This window comes from Balaenoptera borealis (genome assembly GCF_965194805.1).
Source record: "Balaenoptera borealis genome assembly, chromosome: 15".
NCBI lineage: Eukaryota > Metazoa > Chordata > Mammalia > Artiodactyla > Balaenopteridae > Balaenoptera > Balaenoptera borealis.
In genome coordinates, this window is record NC_138871.1 from 538,878 (window position 1) to 552,360 (window position 13,483).

Below are 13,483 nucleotides of genomic sequence, written 5' to 3' on the forward strand. Positions count from 1 at the left end.
TTATATATAGAAAATCCTAAGACCCCAAGTCAAAACTGTTAGAACTAATAAATGAATTCAGTAAAGTTGCAGCATAGAAGATCAATAGAGGGCTTCCCTGGTGGCTCAGTGGTTGGGAGTCTGCCTGCCAATGCAGGCGACCCGGGTTTGAGCCCTGGTCTGGGAAGATCCCACATGCCACAGAGCAGCTAGGCCCGTGCGCCACAACTGCTGAGCCTGCGCTCTAAAGCCTACGAGCCACAACTACTGAGCCCGTGTGCCGCAACTACTGAAGCCTGGGCGCCTAGAGCCTGTGCTCTGCAACAAGAGAAGCCACCTCAATGAGAAGCCCGCGCACTGCAACGAAGAGTAGACACCGCTTGCCGCAACTAGAGAAAGCCTGCGTGCAGCAACAAAGACCCAATGCAGCCAAAAATAAATAAATTAAAAATAAATTTTAAAAATATATCAATAGACAAAAATCTCTTTTATTTTTACACACGAAGAGTGAACTACCAGAAAGAGAAATTAAGAAAACAATACTATTTACAAGTGTATCAAAAAGAATAAAATACCTAGGAATAAACTTAACCAAGAAAGTGAGAGACCTGTAAACAGAAAACTGTACAACACTGAAAGAAATTGAAGATGACACAAAGAAGTAGAATGATATACTGTGCTCATGGATTGGAAGAATTAATATTGTAAAAATGTTCATACTACCCAAAGCAATCTGTGGATTCAGTGCAATCCCTATCAAAATTCCAATGGCATTTTTCACAGAAATAGAACAAAAAATCTTAAAATGTGTATGGGACCACGAAAGATTCTGAACAGTGAAAGCGATCTTAAGAAAGAAGAACAAAGCTGGAGGCATCACACTTCCTGACCTCAGACTATACTGCAAAGCTACAGTCATCAAAACAGTGTGGTACTGGCATGAAAACAGACACATAGATTGATAGAACAGAGAGCCCAGAAATAATCCCACACATATAGTCGGCCCTCCAAATACACAGGTTCTGCATATGAGATTTAACCAACCACAGATCAAAAATATCCACCACGACCATGCCCCCCCCCCCAAATTCCAGCAAGTTCCAAAACCACAACTTGAATTTTCCTTGTGCTGGCAACTATTTACATAGCTTTTATGTTGTATTAGGTATTATAAGTATTCTAGAGATGATTTAAAGTATACAGGAGGATATACATAGGTTCTATGCAAATATTATGTCATTGTATATAAGGGACTTCAGCCTCTGTGGATTTTGGTACCTTCAGGGGATCCTGGAACCAATCCTCGTGGATACCAAAGGACAATCATATGGCCAATTAATTTACGATAAAGGAGGCAAGAATATACAGTGAGGAAAGGACAGTCTCTTCAATAGATGGTGCTGGGAAAACTGGACAGACACATGAAAAAGAATGAAACTGGACCACTGTCTTACCACACACAAAAAACTAACTCAAAATGGACTGAAGACTTGAATGTAAGGCCTGAAACCATAAAACTCCTAGAGGAAAACATGGATCGTGAGCACCTTGACATTGTAATTGGTGATTATTTTTCTGAGTCTGATGCAAAGGCAACGGCAACTACAGCAGAAATAAACAAGTGGGACAATATCAAACTGAAAATCTTCAGCACAGCGAAGGGAACCACCAACAAAATGAGAAGGCAGCCTACTGAATGGGAGGAAGTGTTTGCAGATCACTTTCCAACAGGGGCTGGTGCTGGGAGCCACCGTTTCCGCGTGTGCGCGGGGGACCAGCAGGACCTCCCTTCCTGTGCAGCGTCTGGCCTGGCACCTGCAGTGGGTACAGCACCTCTTCACTGAGGGCCCCAGTCCTTCCCCCACAGGGAGAGTTTGCTTTGAAAGAGCCGCCACCTCACCCACAGCAGGAATAACAGCCACTTCAGGTTAAAGACAGCAGTGTGGGGACTTCCCTGGCGGTCCAGTGGTTAGGACTCCGTGCTTCCACTGCAGGGGGCGCGGGTTCGATCCCTGGTTGGGGAACTAAAATCCTGCATGCCGTGTGGCACGGCCAAGAAAAAAAAAAGAAAAAAAAAAAAGGCAGCAGTGTGAGCCCCGTGGCCGTGATTCTCGTGGTCACAGTTAGACTGTTCAAACTTTTCGCAAAGAAAATACGCTCCTTCAGAGCAGAGGTGCGTTTGCTCCATGTGGCTGGACAGTTACCACCCGTGTGCCCCCCCCACGAGTAACCTCAGTCCACACTGAGCCCCACGTGCAAAACCCTCCCACATAAATCCATCTCGTGCAACGTCCTGAGGAGCGGGCAGGCAGGGACCCCCCTGTGCCCCCAACTTAGAGGAAAGGGGATGAGGCTCAGGCCAGGCCGCAGGTCTCGGCCGGGCTGCTCCGTGTGCAGCTGCGGTGGACACAGCGTCCACCCCGTCCCGCTCGCCCTGGACGTGCTGGGAGCGCAGACTGTGCAGCCTCCAAGGAAGGAAGTGCTGGGCGGTGATCAGACACCAGCACCAGGCAGAGAGACAGACAGACAGCCCAGCGTGGACTCGGGCTCCTGCACCATCAGCCAAGGAAGCCGCACGGCCAGTTCCGCTCAGAATTGGGGTGCGCGTGGCAGATCTTCACATCCAGACGAGTGGCTGCCTGTCTCAGCTCAGCGATGCCACCCCCTCCAGTGTCTCTAAAAGGACCCTCAGGACGCCGGCAGTGACCCCGGCTCCTCGCCTTAGAGAAAGGACAGGATGGGACACGAACGTGGTGAGCTTGTAAACGACTCTGTCTCACACCAACGTATAGTTTAACCCCATGGGGAACGAGCCGGGCGGGAACAGGGGGCTTGGACCAGCCTGTGGTCCGTGAGGCTGTGACCTCCCTCCATCCCTGCGGCCTCAGGGCACTCCTGGCTGACCCCCAGGGGCCTTCCCTGGGTCACCTCCTCACTAGCCCGTCCCTGAACAAACGTGAAGAGAACACGAAAAACAACTCCTCTCAAAGCAGTAGAACAAGCCCCTGAGCTTGACAGGAAGGATCCGAATTTACAAGACTCTGGCTTCCTGCTGGGACCCCAAGTCGGGGCACCTGGTGGTTACTTACCCCCGGTACCACCCACCTCCTCCCTCCAGCCTGGCCCCGTCAGCGGGACTGAGACGGGATGCTCGGAGCAAACAGACACACAAGCCCCTGCCCCTCCGCTGCTGGGGGTCCTCTCGCCCCTCCGTCCTCAGGGGGGTCTTGGGGAGCATCCTCACTGCCCCGTGTGCCTGGGTTCCAGGCATCTGGGGAGCTGACGCCCCGTCCAAAGGGGAGAGGAGAGAACAGGATGCACTGGAACCAACCAGCTCCCAGACTCTTCAAAGGGCTGGGGGGGGGGGGGCGGGGGGGGGAGAGGGGCCTCACAGCAACAGAGCCGCCAAGGGAGGCTGGGGGGTCAGCAGCTGTGCCAGCCCCGGCTCCCGTGAAGAGTCCAGCTATTGCGGGGCCGCAGAAGGTAGATGAGACGGAGTCCACGTTGAGCCGACGTGGCCCTCCGACCCTCCCTGCTCCAGCCCCACCCAGCCCCTCCTGTGCCCCCAGGACGCTTGGCAGAAACAGGAGCAGGTCTGGGCCGGGACCCCGGCTCTGCCACCTCGTACGCTGGGGCCTCAGGCAAGCTGCGCAACCTCTCTGAGCCTCCACGGGCTCAGCCAATCAGCAGGGGCCCAGTGAGCGCCCACCTCCTAGTCTCGCGGGAGTAACAAGCGTGTGCATGCGCGAGGCCTGGCCGGGGCTGCGTCGCCCCCCACTCGCCCTCCACACAGTCGAGAGACGGGTGTCTGCCCGCGGCAACGCCTGAGGGCTCCGCTCCCGACAGACACTCGGGCGCCTGAGGAAACCCGCTGAGGTTCCTCTTGGCCCCCGTGGTTTCCGCCAGTGGAGGGCAGGCAGGGGCTGCGGCTTCCCCACCAACGGAACCTGTGAGGGGAGAGACCTCCCCGCAGCCCCCTCGCCAGCTGGGATCCCACGGTCTGGCCCGCTTGCCTGCCGGCCACACGGTCATCCCCAGGCCGGGCGAGGGCCCGGGCCGCGCTGGGAGCGCCTCCTCGGCGCCGAGTCTGCGTGAGCGCAGGACGTGTCAGGATGGAGGATGCTTCGCGCGGGCGAGCGGGCTGCCGCTCTCAGCACGCGCACGGTCTGTCCCAGGTGAGCTCTGGGGAGGCAGCGCCTGGACGGCGCTCCGGCAGGCGCTGTCATCGTCTTCCCTTCCGCGTGCTCACGGCTGGTGCGGGGAGGCGCTGCGGGTTTCCTCGTGGAGCTGCAACCGGCACACGTGTCCGTGGTGACCAGCACGTCCGCGGGGCAGGGTGGCGAAGGGGCACAGGAAGGCTTCCTGTAGGCGGCAGGCGCCGGTCTGGTTGGGGGTGGCCACCTGGTGCAGACCGTCCGTCCCACCACCTGCATGATGGAAATGAGTGTGCTTTATTGTGCGTTAACTGCACCCCAATGAAGCTGGTTGCGTTTTAAAGTACAGTCTCAGCAATAAGAACACAAGTGTCTGTGCCGTGAACCAGAGCGACAAGCCGTCGGTTCTGAGGGCATTCGAGACTCTGAGAGTTTCTAGCCCTTCTGCACGCAGGGCCGCCACGTGGTGAATGGTGGCCCCGACCCGTCCCCTCCAGCCTTGGGAGGCCGGGGGCGGCCGAGAGCCCAAGGGCACAGCTCTGCCCGTCCTCGCACCGAGAGCCCCTCTCCCCTCTCGGGGCTCCAGGCCTCAAAGTGGGGCTCCAGGGCAGGAGCAGACTTGGGGGCAGGCGGCTGTCTCAGCCCCCCCTCTCGCCTCCCCCTCCCTTTCAGGCCACCACCTGGAGGCCCCCACGGCCTCTGCCACCCATGCGGGAGCCGTCTAATTACCCGCGGTCACATCCCGGAGCGGGAGCCAGCTGAGGGCCTCTCAGGGGCAAATAATAATAGCAGCGGTTTCCAGGTCCTTCTTGCTTCATCGCTGCTTGGTACCGATTTAGAACCTATGGATCCCACTGCCAATGGAGTATTTCCTTCAACTTCCTCTACTTGAAGGGTATCTTCACCGTCAAGTGAGTGTCTCTTATTTGCCTGAGGTGGTTGGGATTCCAGGGTGTGTCTTACGGAATCGCCTGTCACGTCCTTGTTTTGGTCGTGCTGTTGAGCAGAACCGCTGTGGCCAAGCTCCACCCGGGCTCCAAGCCTCACGGCCCTGCCAGCTCCGTCCTCCAGGGGTCCAGGTACAGGAAGAGCTGGACTGGGGGTGGCAGGGTGGGCTGGGAGGGTTGGCTTCCCAACATCTCTGAGCAAAGAAAGGAGATTGATGAGCTGGGGTAGACGTGCACAGCGGTCCCTGGGCAGAAAACGAGAGCGACGCTTGACTTGATGGAACGCGGTGTAGGCCATGACTCACTGTCTGCTGCTGAGGCAAGAGGACAGAGCAGTGACCTGGAGCGAGTGTGCCCTCCCGGGTCCCAGCCTGCAGGCCCTCCTCCGAGCCCTCTGCCTTTCCAGGGCGATTCCTGGCTGACTCCCGGCCGTGCTCCCTTCTCTGGGCCGGGGGCAGCCTTCCTGACCTCCCCACACATGACACCCCACGTGCTCCCATGGCACCCACTGCTCGTTCCCCTTCTCAGTGTTTATCTCACGGTCCCACCAAACTGGGGGACATCACCTGGCAGGGATTGTGTCAATTTGTGGTTCAGCCTGGTCTGGAGTAGGTGTTCAATAAATATTGCATGGATGGATGGATGGATGGACGGATGGACAGATGGTTGGATCACGGATGGGCAGATGGATGGATATGGTGTGGATGGATGGCCTGCATATTTAAGTGCTGGAGAGCAGCTGCTATTATGTTACAACAAAATTTCGTGTTTATGTTTATATAAGAGTCCTAGAAAAACTTCTCTTTTGTAATTTAAAGCGATGTATTTTAGTTAAAACAACCTTCCTGATTTCACCCTGGAAATGCTTTCCCTCGATTTTGATAAGGCAATAAAATAGGGACTTTTTTTTGAAGTTTCACCAGGCCCATCACTTCTACAAGGTCCTTTCAGCTGTGAAGCATTAAATGAAGTAGAAATGAATCTGTGAGCACAGATCTTATGGCAGGAGGTTTGGACAAGGATAACTGCCCTCCCTCTGAACTTTCTGGATGAATAAATCTTGGCCACACTATTTTCACAAGCCCCCTCCTCGGGGTCCAGCCCCACTTCTATCGCTGAGCAAATGCACAAGCTCCTGCTGAATATGAAGTAGCTTCTGAGAAGCCCAAACGGGGGCTGACAGACAATAATAATACTGCTGGTGTTTAGGGAATCTTCTGAGGCCACGGCTGTGCACAGCACCTCAGAAAAAATTGCCATCGTCACTGGTCTATATGTAGGAAAATAAAAGCAAACAGGAAAGGATGAGTGACATAGAAGATGTGAACAGAAATGTCCAAGATACCAGTTTCCTCGCTCTTTCCTGCCTTCCTGGATTCTGCTGCAGAAGAACAAATGCCCCAGATAAGATTCAAAATAGCTCGGCATGCTTATCTGTGTTAGCAGTGACCCTTCAAAAGAAAAGTCAGAAGTGGTCAAAGATTAATGCATGTTGCGTGCATTATATTTATTCTATGTGTGCAAGAATATCTATTTTCTGAATATTATTTCAATTGAAACTAACAAATGAAAATAGGGGATTCTCATTTTAAACTTTCAACTCAAATCACCAGATGCTTTGTCAACTTCTCCTGGGAAGGCCCCAACCAAGGGTTCAGGCCTGATGCGTTTGACCTTCTGTGGCCTCTTGGAGCCGGACAGCGTGGCGGCTGGGTTCATGGGGCAGTTTGCTGACCCTGAACCGGACCATCCCCACGGCCGAGTCCACCGGCTGACGGGAGGAGGTGTTTCCGTGCCCCCGACCGTTTCCCCACCACTGCCATGGTTACCGGGCTCAGAGTCGGTAACAGGTGGGGGGCAGGGCGCTGCCCTGCACAGGGTTGGGGACCCCCAAAGTGAAAACAACCAGGGGTCACGACGGGGAGCCACTCGGCTCCACCAGCTCCCAGGCGCCGCTGGAGCAGGGCTACCCTCTGTGACGGCTCAGACCTCGGGGCTGCACTCCTGACCGGGCACTGCCCTCGCCTCCCTTCCTGACCCCCTTCCTTCTTGGGCAGTTGGGGTTGATGATGGAAATGCAACCAAAGCCACAGGCTCTGCTTCGCTTTCTGCGTCAGTCTGAGGGTTTGCTCATCCAGGAGCCTGGACGGCCCTGAGCTGCGGCCCGGCCCTTCTCAGGTTTACAGGGAAGCCCTCCCAGGTGCAACTATATTTAGAAGTCAGTTAAGTTAGAAACCTTCGGCCTTGTCCTTGGAAGGGCCCCAGGGCTGCCGGCAAGGGAAACCCACCGTCCCGACCCAGGCCGGCTGACCCAGGGGCCGGTTCCTAAGTTCCGGCCTTTGTTTGCACCTTCCCTCCCCACCTGGCCGGAGCAGACCCAGTCCCCTCGCTTGCCCCAGCTTGCTCTTTGCTGGAAGGAAAACATCCAGGAGTTCACCACCAGGTGGCTGGTGCTTCAATCTAGCCTCGTCCACTTGGTGTTTTCAACCGTAAACGTAGTTCTGAGGGCAGGACTGTGTGTGGGAACGTGGGGAAGGCACTTTTTGTGTCTCTTCAGTAGATTTCGGAAAACCAGCCCCTCCCCAGAGCCACCTGATGTTACTGGGGTGAGAGGTCAACAGGGGAGTGATCCGGAAAGATCTCAGCCCAGGGCCCTGCCCGCGTCCCCGTGTCTCTCCCTGGGGTCGGCGGGGCATCCTCCCCAAACTGTCCTGCCTCTCCTCCTGCTCACACAGCTCACAGGGCCGCCCCTAATTCGTGGAAAGCGGTCGCTCCCCATAACCTCCCTCAGTCCGCGGTCACCCCTCCCTCCTCCCTCCCTGCCAAGAAGTCTTTGTTGAAAAGCCAGAGGCTGTTGCTGCAGAACTGCTTCCACCTGTGTGTGGGGAGCTTTACAAACCAGCTGGAGCCGCCTCTGGGGAGCCGAGCCTGCCCTGCACCCGCTGGGCCGGTGGCCCACGGGATGGCGTTTGTGAGAGTGATGAACAAGCACCGACACCCACGGCCCCGCCTGGACCTCACCGACCCCCTTCGCGTGGGGAGCATGGGATCAGGAGGCCGACGGGGCCGCTCGGACGGCCCGCCAGGGTGAGAGGCGGGTGGACTCAGAGTTCCCAGGACAGGCCCCGCGCCGGCCGCCGGCCACGTGTGTGTGTGTGGGGTGCTTCTCTCGAAAGTGCGTGTTCCCCAGAAGTCTCACTGAGCAGAGTCCTGGCGGTTTAGAGAAGAAGGCCCGTCTCGCATCGCCGGCTGCCCCCGCCCTTCCCCGATCCCCAACTTTCTCGAACAGTGAGCTCGTGGCAGCTTTTCTCCCGGGGCCGTGAGGAACCTGATCTGTAGACACGAGGTCCTCGGAGCAGGAGTGGGTCCCCGCGTCAGGGCTATGGCTCAAGGCACCTGCTCCATCTCTGCGTGGGTTTCCGTGACCAACGGTGGTCGCCCAGGGGACTAGGGGTGGGGGTGACCTTGGGGGCTTCCCTAGAGGAGCTGACCGGAGTCTTGAGTCGGTGGTTGATTCTGGAAGCTCCTCCCACAGGCCAGCGTCAGAACGGGGTGTGTTCTTTTGTCACGAATTCAAACCCCGTGTCCAGGCGAGACAGCAGTGGCCCGAATGTGGCTGCTGGGGAACGAGGAGCCCAGGTGAGCCCACCATCGCTCCGTGCACCAGGCTCCCAGGTAAAATCGCTGTGCGTCGGAAACACAGGCCTCTGATCCTGAAAAAGGAGAAGTGACAATAACGGCAGGGCATTGGTTTGGTTGGTGAAGCGGGCTGCGGTCGCCCTGTCCATGTGGCAGCTGTGTGGCCTTGGGCCAGCCCCTGACCTCTCTGGGCCTCAGCTGGCTCAACAGTAAAACTACAGGGTTGGACCCAAGTGTGCTCTGAATGGCTCCAACGGGTGCCAGGGAGGAAGCTCACATCGGGCAGGGGCGGCAGGAAGCGGGGGCGATGGGGGGTCTGGGTTCTGACCTCTCTCTCAGGGCTCCCCCGCGGCTGGAGGATCGGACCTGCTTCTTCAGACCCTCCGAGCAGGAGGACAGTAGCCGTCACCCTGGGCTTTTGCACCGGCCCTCAGTGGGCTCTGGCCCTTCCTCTCTGGAGCTCTTTCCCCGGGAGGGCACGATGCTACGGGGGCCATGGGTGGAGGCCGTCCAAGGGGCCTGGGGCTCAGCTTAAAACCTGCCTTTTCTTTTAGGGTGTATTCATTTCTGCTGCGCCTGCCGGGAGGCCCTCAGACCCGGGGACAGTGAAGGTGGGGCTGGGCGGGCCGGGGTCCCGGAGCAGCCCTCGCCTGCAGCCCCCGCATGGATGAAGTGTGTCTTTCAGGTGACCCCTCGGGAGAGAATGGCCCACAGGGGAGGCGGCATACGGATGGCCTGGCTGCCCATCCTGGTGGTAAGTGGCCAGGGCACCTGGGGAGGTTCCAGTGGGAGCTCCCACCCGGCCGTGCCCTTCACCAGCCGTGTCCTTCTCGGCCTGTTTGTGTGGCAGCGACACGGGCGATCACACACCCCCTGCACTGCGCTCTCCAAGGCGCCAGCAAAGCGCGGACTGGCTCCGGGCCCGAGGTGGCCGCTGCTCGGAGTTCCCCTCGCCGGCTGCGTGCCCTGCGCTCCTGCAGCCACGGAGCTGGGGAAGTCAAGCCCCCGGGCTCCCCAGGAGTAGGGGCCCGTGGGGAGGGGAGTGGGGGGAGCTCCTGGGGTGGAGCGTTTGGGATGGAGCCTCCGACAGCAGGGCGGGGGCTGCCTGGTCATTACCGAAGGCGTCCAATCAGCGCCGGGGGCCGCAGGGCCCCGCCAGATCCTTCCGCCACAACTTCCGGACGTAGAACCCGAGTCGGGGGGCCGTCTACCAGGGCGCGTGGAGGCCAAAGGAGCCCCTTACTCGAGGCAGGCGTCCCTGGCATGCTGGGCCGGAGCGGAGGACCCCACCTGCGGCGAGAACGAGTTCTACAACCAGACCGCGGGTCTGTGCCACGAGTGTCCCCCGTGCGGCCCGGGGGAGGAGCCCTACCTGGTAAGACCCCGCGCCGCGCCCGCCGGGGAGTGTAAGGAGCGCAGGCCTGGGTGGGGGGGGTGTGGCCGGAGGCCGCGGCGTCCTGCCCCGCGTGGCTGGCGGCCTGGACGCGGCCTCTCCTCCTCCAGACGAGCTGCACGCCGATGGTCTCAGCTCCGGGAGCCCCAACGCGGCTGCGGTATTTGGGGTCCTCGTGCAGCCTCGAGAGTCGGGCGCCCGGGCCTGCAGCTCCACCGGCTTGGCCGGTTGAGTTTATCCGGGACCGGCGGGAGCGGCAGCGTGGGGCCGGGCGCCGCGGGGCAGGAGGGCTTAGAGGGACCGCCATCGGGTCGTGGCGGGCGCGGCCGCTGACTCACCTGTGTCCCCGTCCCTGGCCAGTCCTGCGGCTACGGCACCAGAGACGAGGACTACGGCTGCGTCCCCTGCCCCGCGGAGAAGTTCTCCAAGGGCGGCTACCAGATCTGCCGGCGCCACAAGGACTGCGAGGGCTTCTTCCGGGCCACGGTGCTGACGCCGGGGGACACGGAGCACGACGCCGAGTGTGGGCCCTGCCTGCCCGGGTGAGCTCAGGGCCGCCCCGCCCCACCTCCTCTGCCGCCCCGGGCCCCACGGCAGGCAGCCAGGCCTGCGGATCAGCGGGGCGCACATGTCCAGGGTCGGGGTCCCTCCCTCCACCTTCCCCGGGATGGGCTGCCCACCCAGGCTCCACGTGTGTGTCCCTAAGTGGACATCGTCATCATAGCACCTCTGAGTACTCAAATCAAGGAGATCTGTTGAATACTTTCAATGAGACAACACATGTGGAGTGCTCTGGAGGAAAGAAAACCAAGATTCCATACCAATGTATTATTTTTGGTATTTTTAGTATTCTAGGAAAAACTTAGTGTAAAAAGCTACTAATATAAATATTTGAGACATATGGTGCCTGTAATTCCACCACAATTCTGTTATGTGTCAAAAGTCTTCCCAAAAAAGCAAAGTGGAAGTACAATTAGCCTAAAAGACAGAAAGAGTTTTCCTTCTTACAGACAAGACAGTAGCAAGTTCCCCTTGGGAGAAGGAAAGTACAGCCCTGACACCCAGTGACTACCTCCCTCTGGTGGCCACCCAACCTGTGCTCACAAGGGCTGCAGATAGAGACTGAGAGCAGTGGTGAAGGCCACTGGTGGTGGTGACAATGGTAGAGGTGATGGAGGCGGTGGAGCTGGTGGTGACGGAGGTGATGATGTAGGTGGTGGTGATGCAGGTGAAGTTGATGGACACAGTGATGATGGCGGTGGTCATGGTAATGACGAAGGTGATAGAAGTGATGATGGAGGTGATGGCAGTGGTCATGGTGGTGATGCAGGTGATGTTGATGGACATGGTGTTGATGGCAGTGGTCATGGTGATGATGGAGGTGATGATGGCGGTGGTCATAGCAGCAGTAGTGTGAACAATGCACCATATTTCGCAGCCGGCTTGTCGCTTGTTATCTGCTTGCCCCTCCCACCTGGAATCACTGTATTGAATTAAGAGGAGATAGAAAATAAGAAGACTACATGCAAACAAGAGCAGTGGACGTTAGTCTATAAAAAAAGGGAAGTGCACAAAGATCCTCCGAGTTAGAGACAGATTGAAAGTGAAAGACTCTTTAAGATGAGGGAGATATTTTAAGCTTGCAGAAATTAATCTTAGTTCAAATTTATGCTGGGAAGTATCCATTTCCTCTGCCATCCCCCTGCTGGTGACCATCCCCACCCCGAGTCTCTGCAGCTTTCGGCCTTCGGTTCAGACCCGCCTCCTGAGCTGCAGACCTGCATGGCCATGTATCTGCCTGATAAGTCCACATCCCCATCCCTGACACAGAGTACGATCCAAACATATTTGTCAAACAGGTAAAGAAAGCAGGGGAACATTATTTCTCAGTATGCAAAAAAACAGGTAGCTACACCCAGGGAGGATATTAGGCTGTTCTTTTAGAAAGTTTGATAAGAATAAAAGTTCTGTAGCTGCCAGCCTTTAATTTAGTTGTGGAGGTTATTGTGTTGCCGTGTGCCCACCAAAACGAACATATTGGAAGAAGCAGAATCGAGGTTTTCCCACCAGTGACACAAGCATTGCTGAGGACTTTGTGCAGACACTGCCTGAACAAGAGAACTTCAGTAGGACCTTGACTTTAGGTGGCTGGAATCAGTCCCTCATAACATACACTTCCTAGGTCTTTGCCTTGACTGGTTTTTATCGGTGCGGACACATAATTCACGAGAGAAATGCAGTTTCGAGGATTAACTACAGCTGTGCCGAGGAAAAGCTTGCACACCTAGCCTTGCTCACCTTGGGAAGAAAATAATGCTCTTTGCAAAACCTCAGCTTACTTTGAGAGCTTCCGGGTGTGAGAATCGGATCTGACAGTCACAACCTAGCGTAGCAGCTCTCGCATTTACTTTCGTAAACCTCTGACTTGAGAGCCCGCCAGGTGGGTAGTAGTGAGACAAAGAGGAGAACTTCTTTCCTCTCTTTGCAGTGGAAAATCGGTGACTGCAGCCCAGTGGGGCAGGCATGCCCAGTCGTCTAGGGGTCCAGGAAGGACCCTCCTTGGTGGCTGGGGACGGGGGCCAGGAAGAGGACAGGGCTGTCTGAGGCAGATGCTCAAGACAAAGTACAAGGGGCCGTGGGGCTGTGGTCCCTGTGGCCAAGCGGAAGGTGCAGGCAAGGCTGTGGGGATGGGCAGGGGGCAGGGATGGAGGGAAGACGGTGCTGATGAGGCAAGTCTTCACTTGGTGCCGCTGCAGGTCCCGTACAGACTTCGCGGCCGCGTAGGGCGCTGTCGGGCTGCGTCCAGAACAAGGAACCGGGCCGCTTGGGGAAGAGACAGAGCCGGGACCAGGGCAGGGGAGTCGTGGGAGCGGGGGGAGCAGAGGCAGAGGAAGCCTTTAGAGCGGCTGGAAGATTCTGGTGACGGAACTGCAGACCGGGTCGTGTGGGATGCCTGCCCAGCCAGCCGTGAGGGTGGTGACGCCTCTTACTGGGACGTGGGTGCAGGAGGTGGAGGGGAGATGGAGGAGGGGTGTGTGGAATTCGAGGCTGTCGTAGTGTCCAGACCAGGACACCTAACACGTGGATGGAGGCAGGTGTGGAGCTCAGGTCCGACCTGGGAGTCACCTGCACATTCGTGGTCTGGATGGGATGATTCCACGTCGTAGGGCAGGAAGCGGGTGGGTGAGGCTCGCCTGGGCCTCTCCGACCCAGCTCAGCCCTGCGAGTGCATCCTGGGATCTGTGTGGCCGTGTCCCTGCCTGTGGTTTGGCAGGCGCTGTGTGTCAGTGGGCGGCCGGGCCCCGGCTGCACAAGGAGCCGTCCACGGGCTTTCCTGTGAGAAAGGCTGTGCAGAGGCCGGGGAACAAAGC

The 13,483-nt window shown here is 57.5% G+C and overlaps 1 protein-coding gene across 2 annotated transcripts in view; it reads left to right on the plus strand.

The window, feature by feature from the left end:
* The window catches only part of EDAR (ectodysplasin A receptor), a 57,594-nt gene that overhangs the window by 27,009 nt on the left and 17,102 nt on the right, over nt 1-13,483 (plus strand). Inside the window, exons 1-4 of one of the 2 annotated variants that reach the window (XM_082357337.1) lie at nt 3,489-4,154; nt 9,405-9,473; nt 9,972-10,094; nt 10,473-10,654. In XM_082357337.1, coding sequence (XP_082213463.1) covers nt 4,092-4,154; nt 9,405-9,473; nt 9,972-10,094; nt 10,473-10,654 — 437 coding nt within the window. In that variant the 5' untranslated portion in view covers nt 3,489-4,091. Of the gene's footprint in view, nt 1-3,488; nt 4,155-9,404; nt 9,474-9,971; nt 10,095-10,472; nt 10,655-13,483 lie in introns of those variants that run through there. The other variant, XM_082357338.1, reaches the window with a different exon arrangement.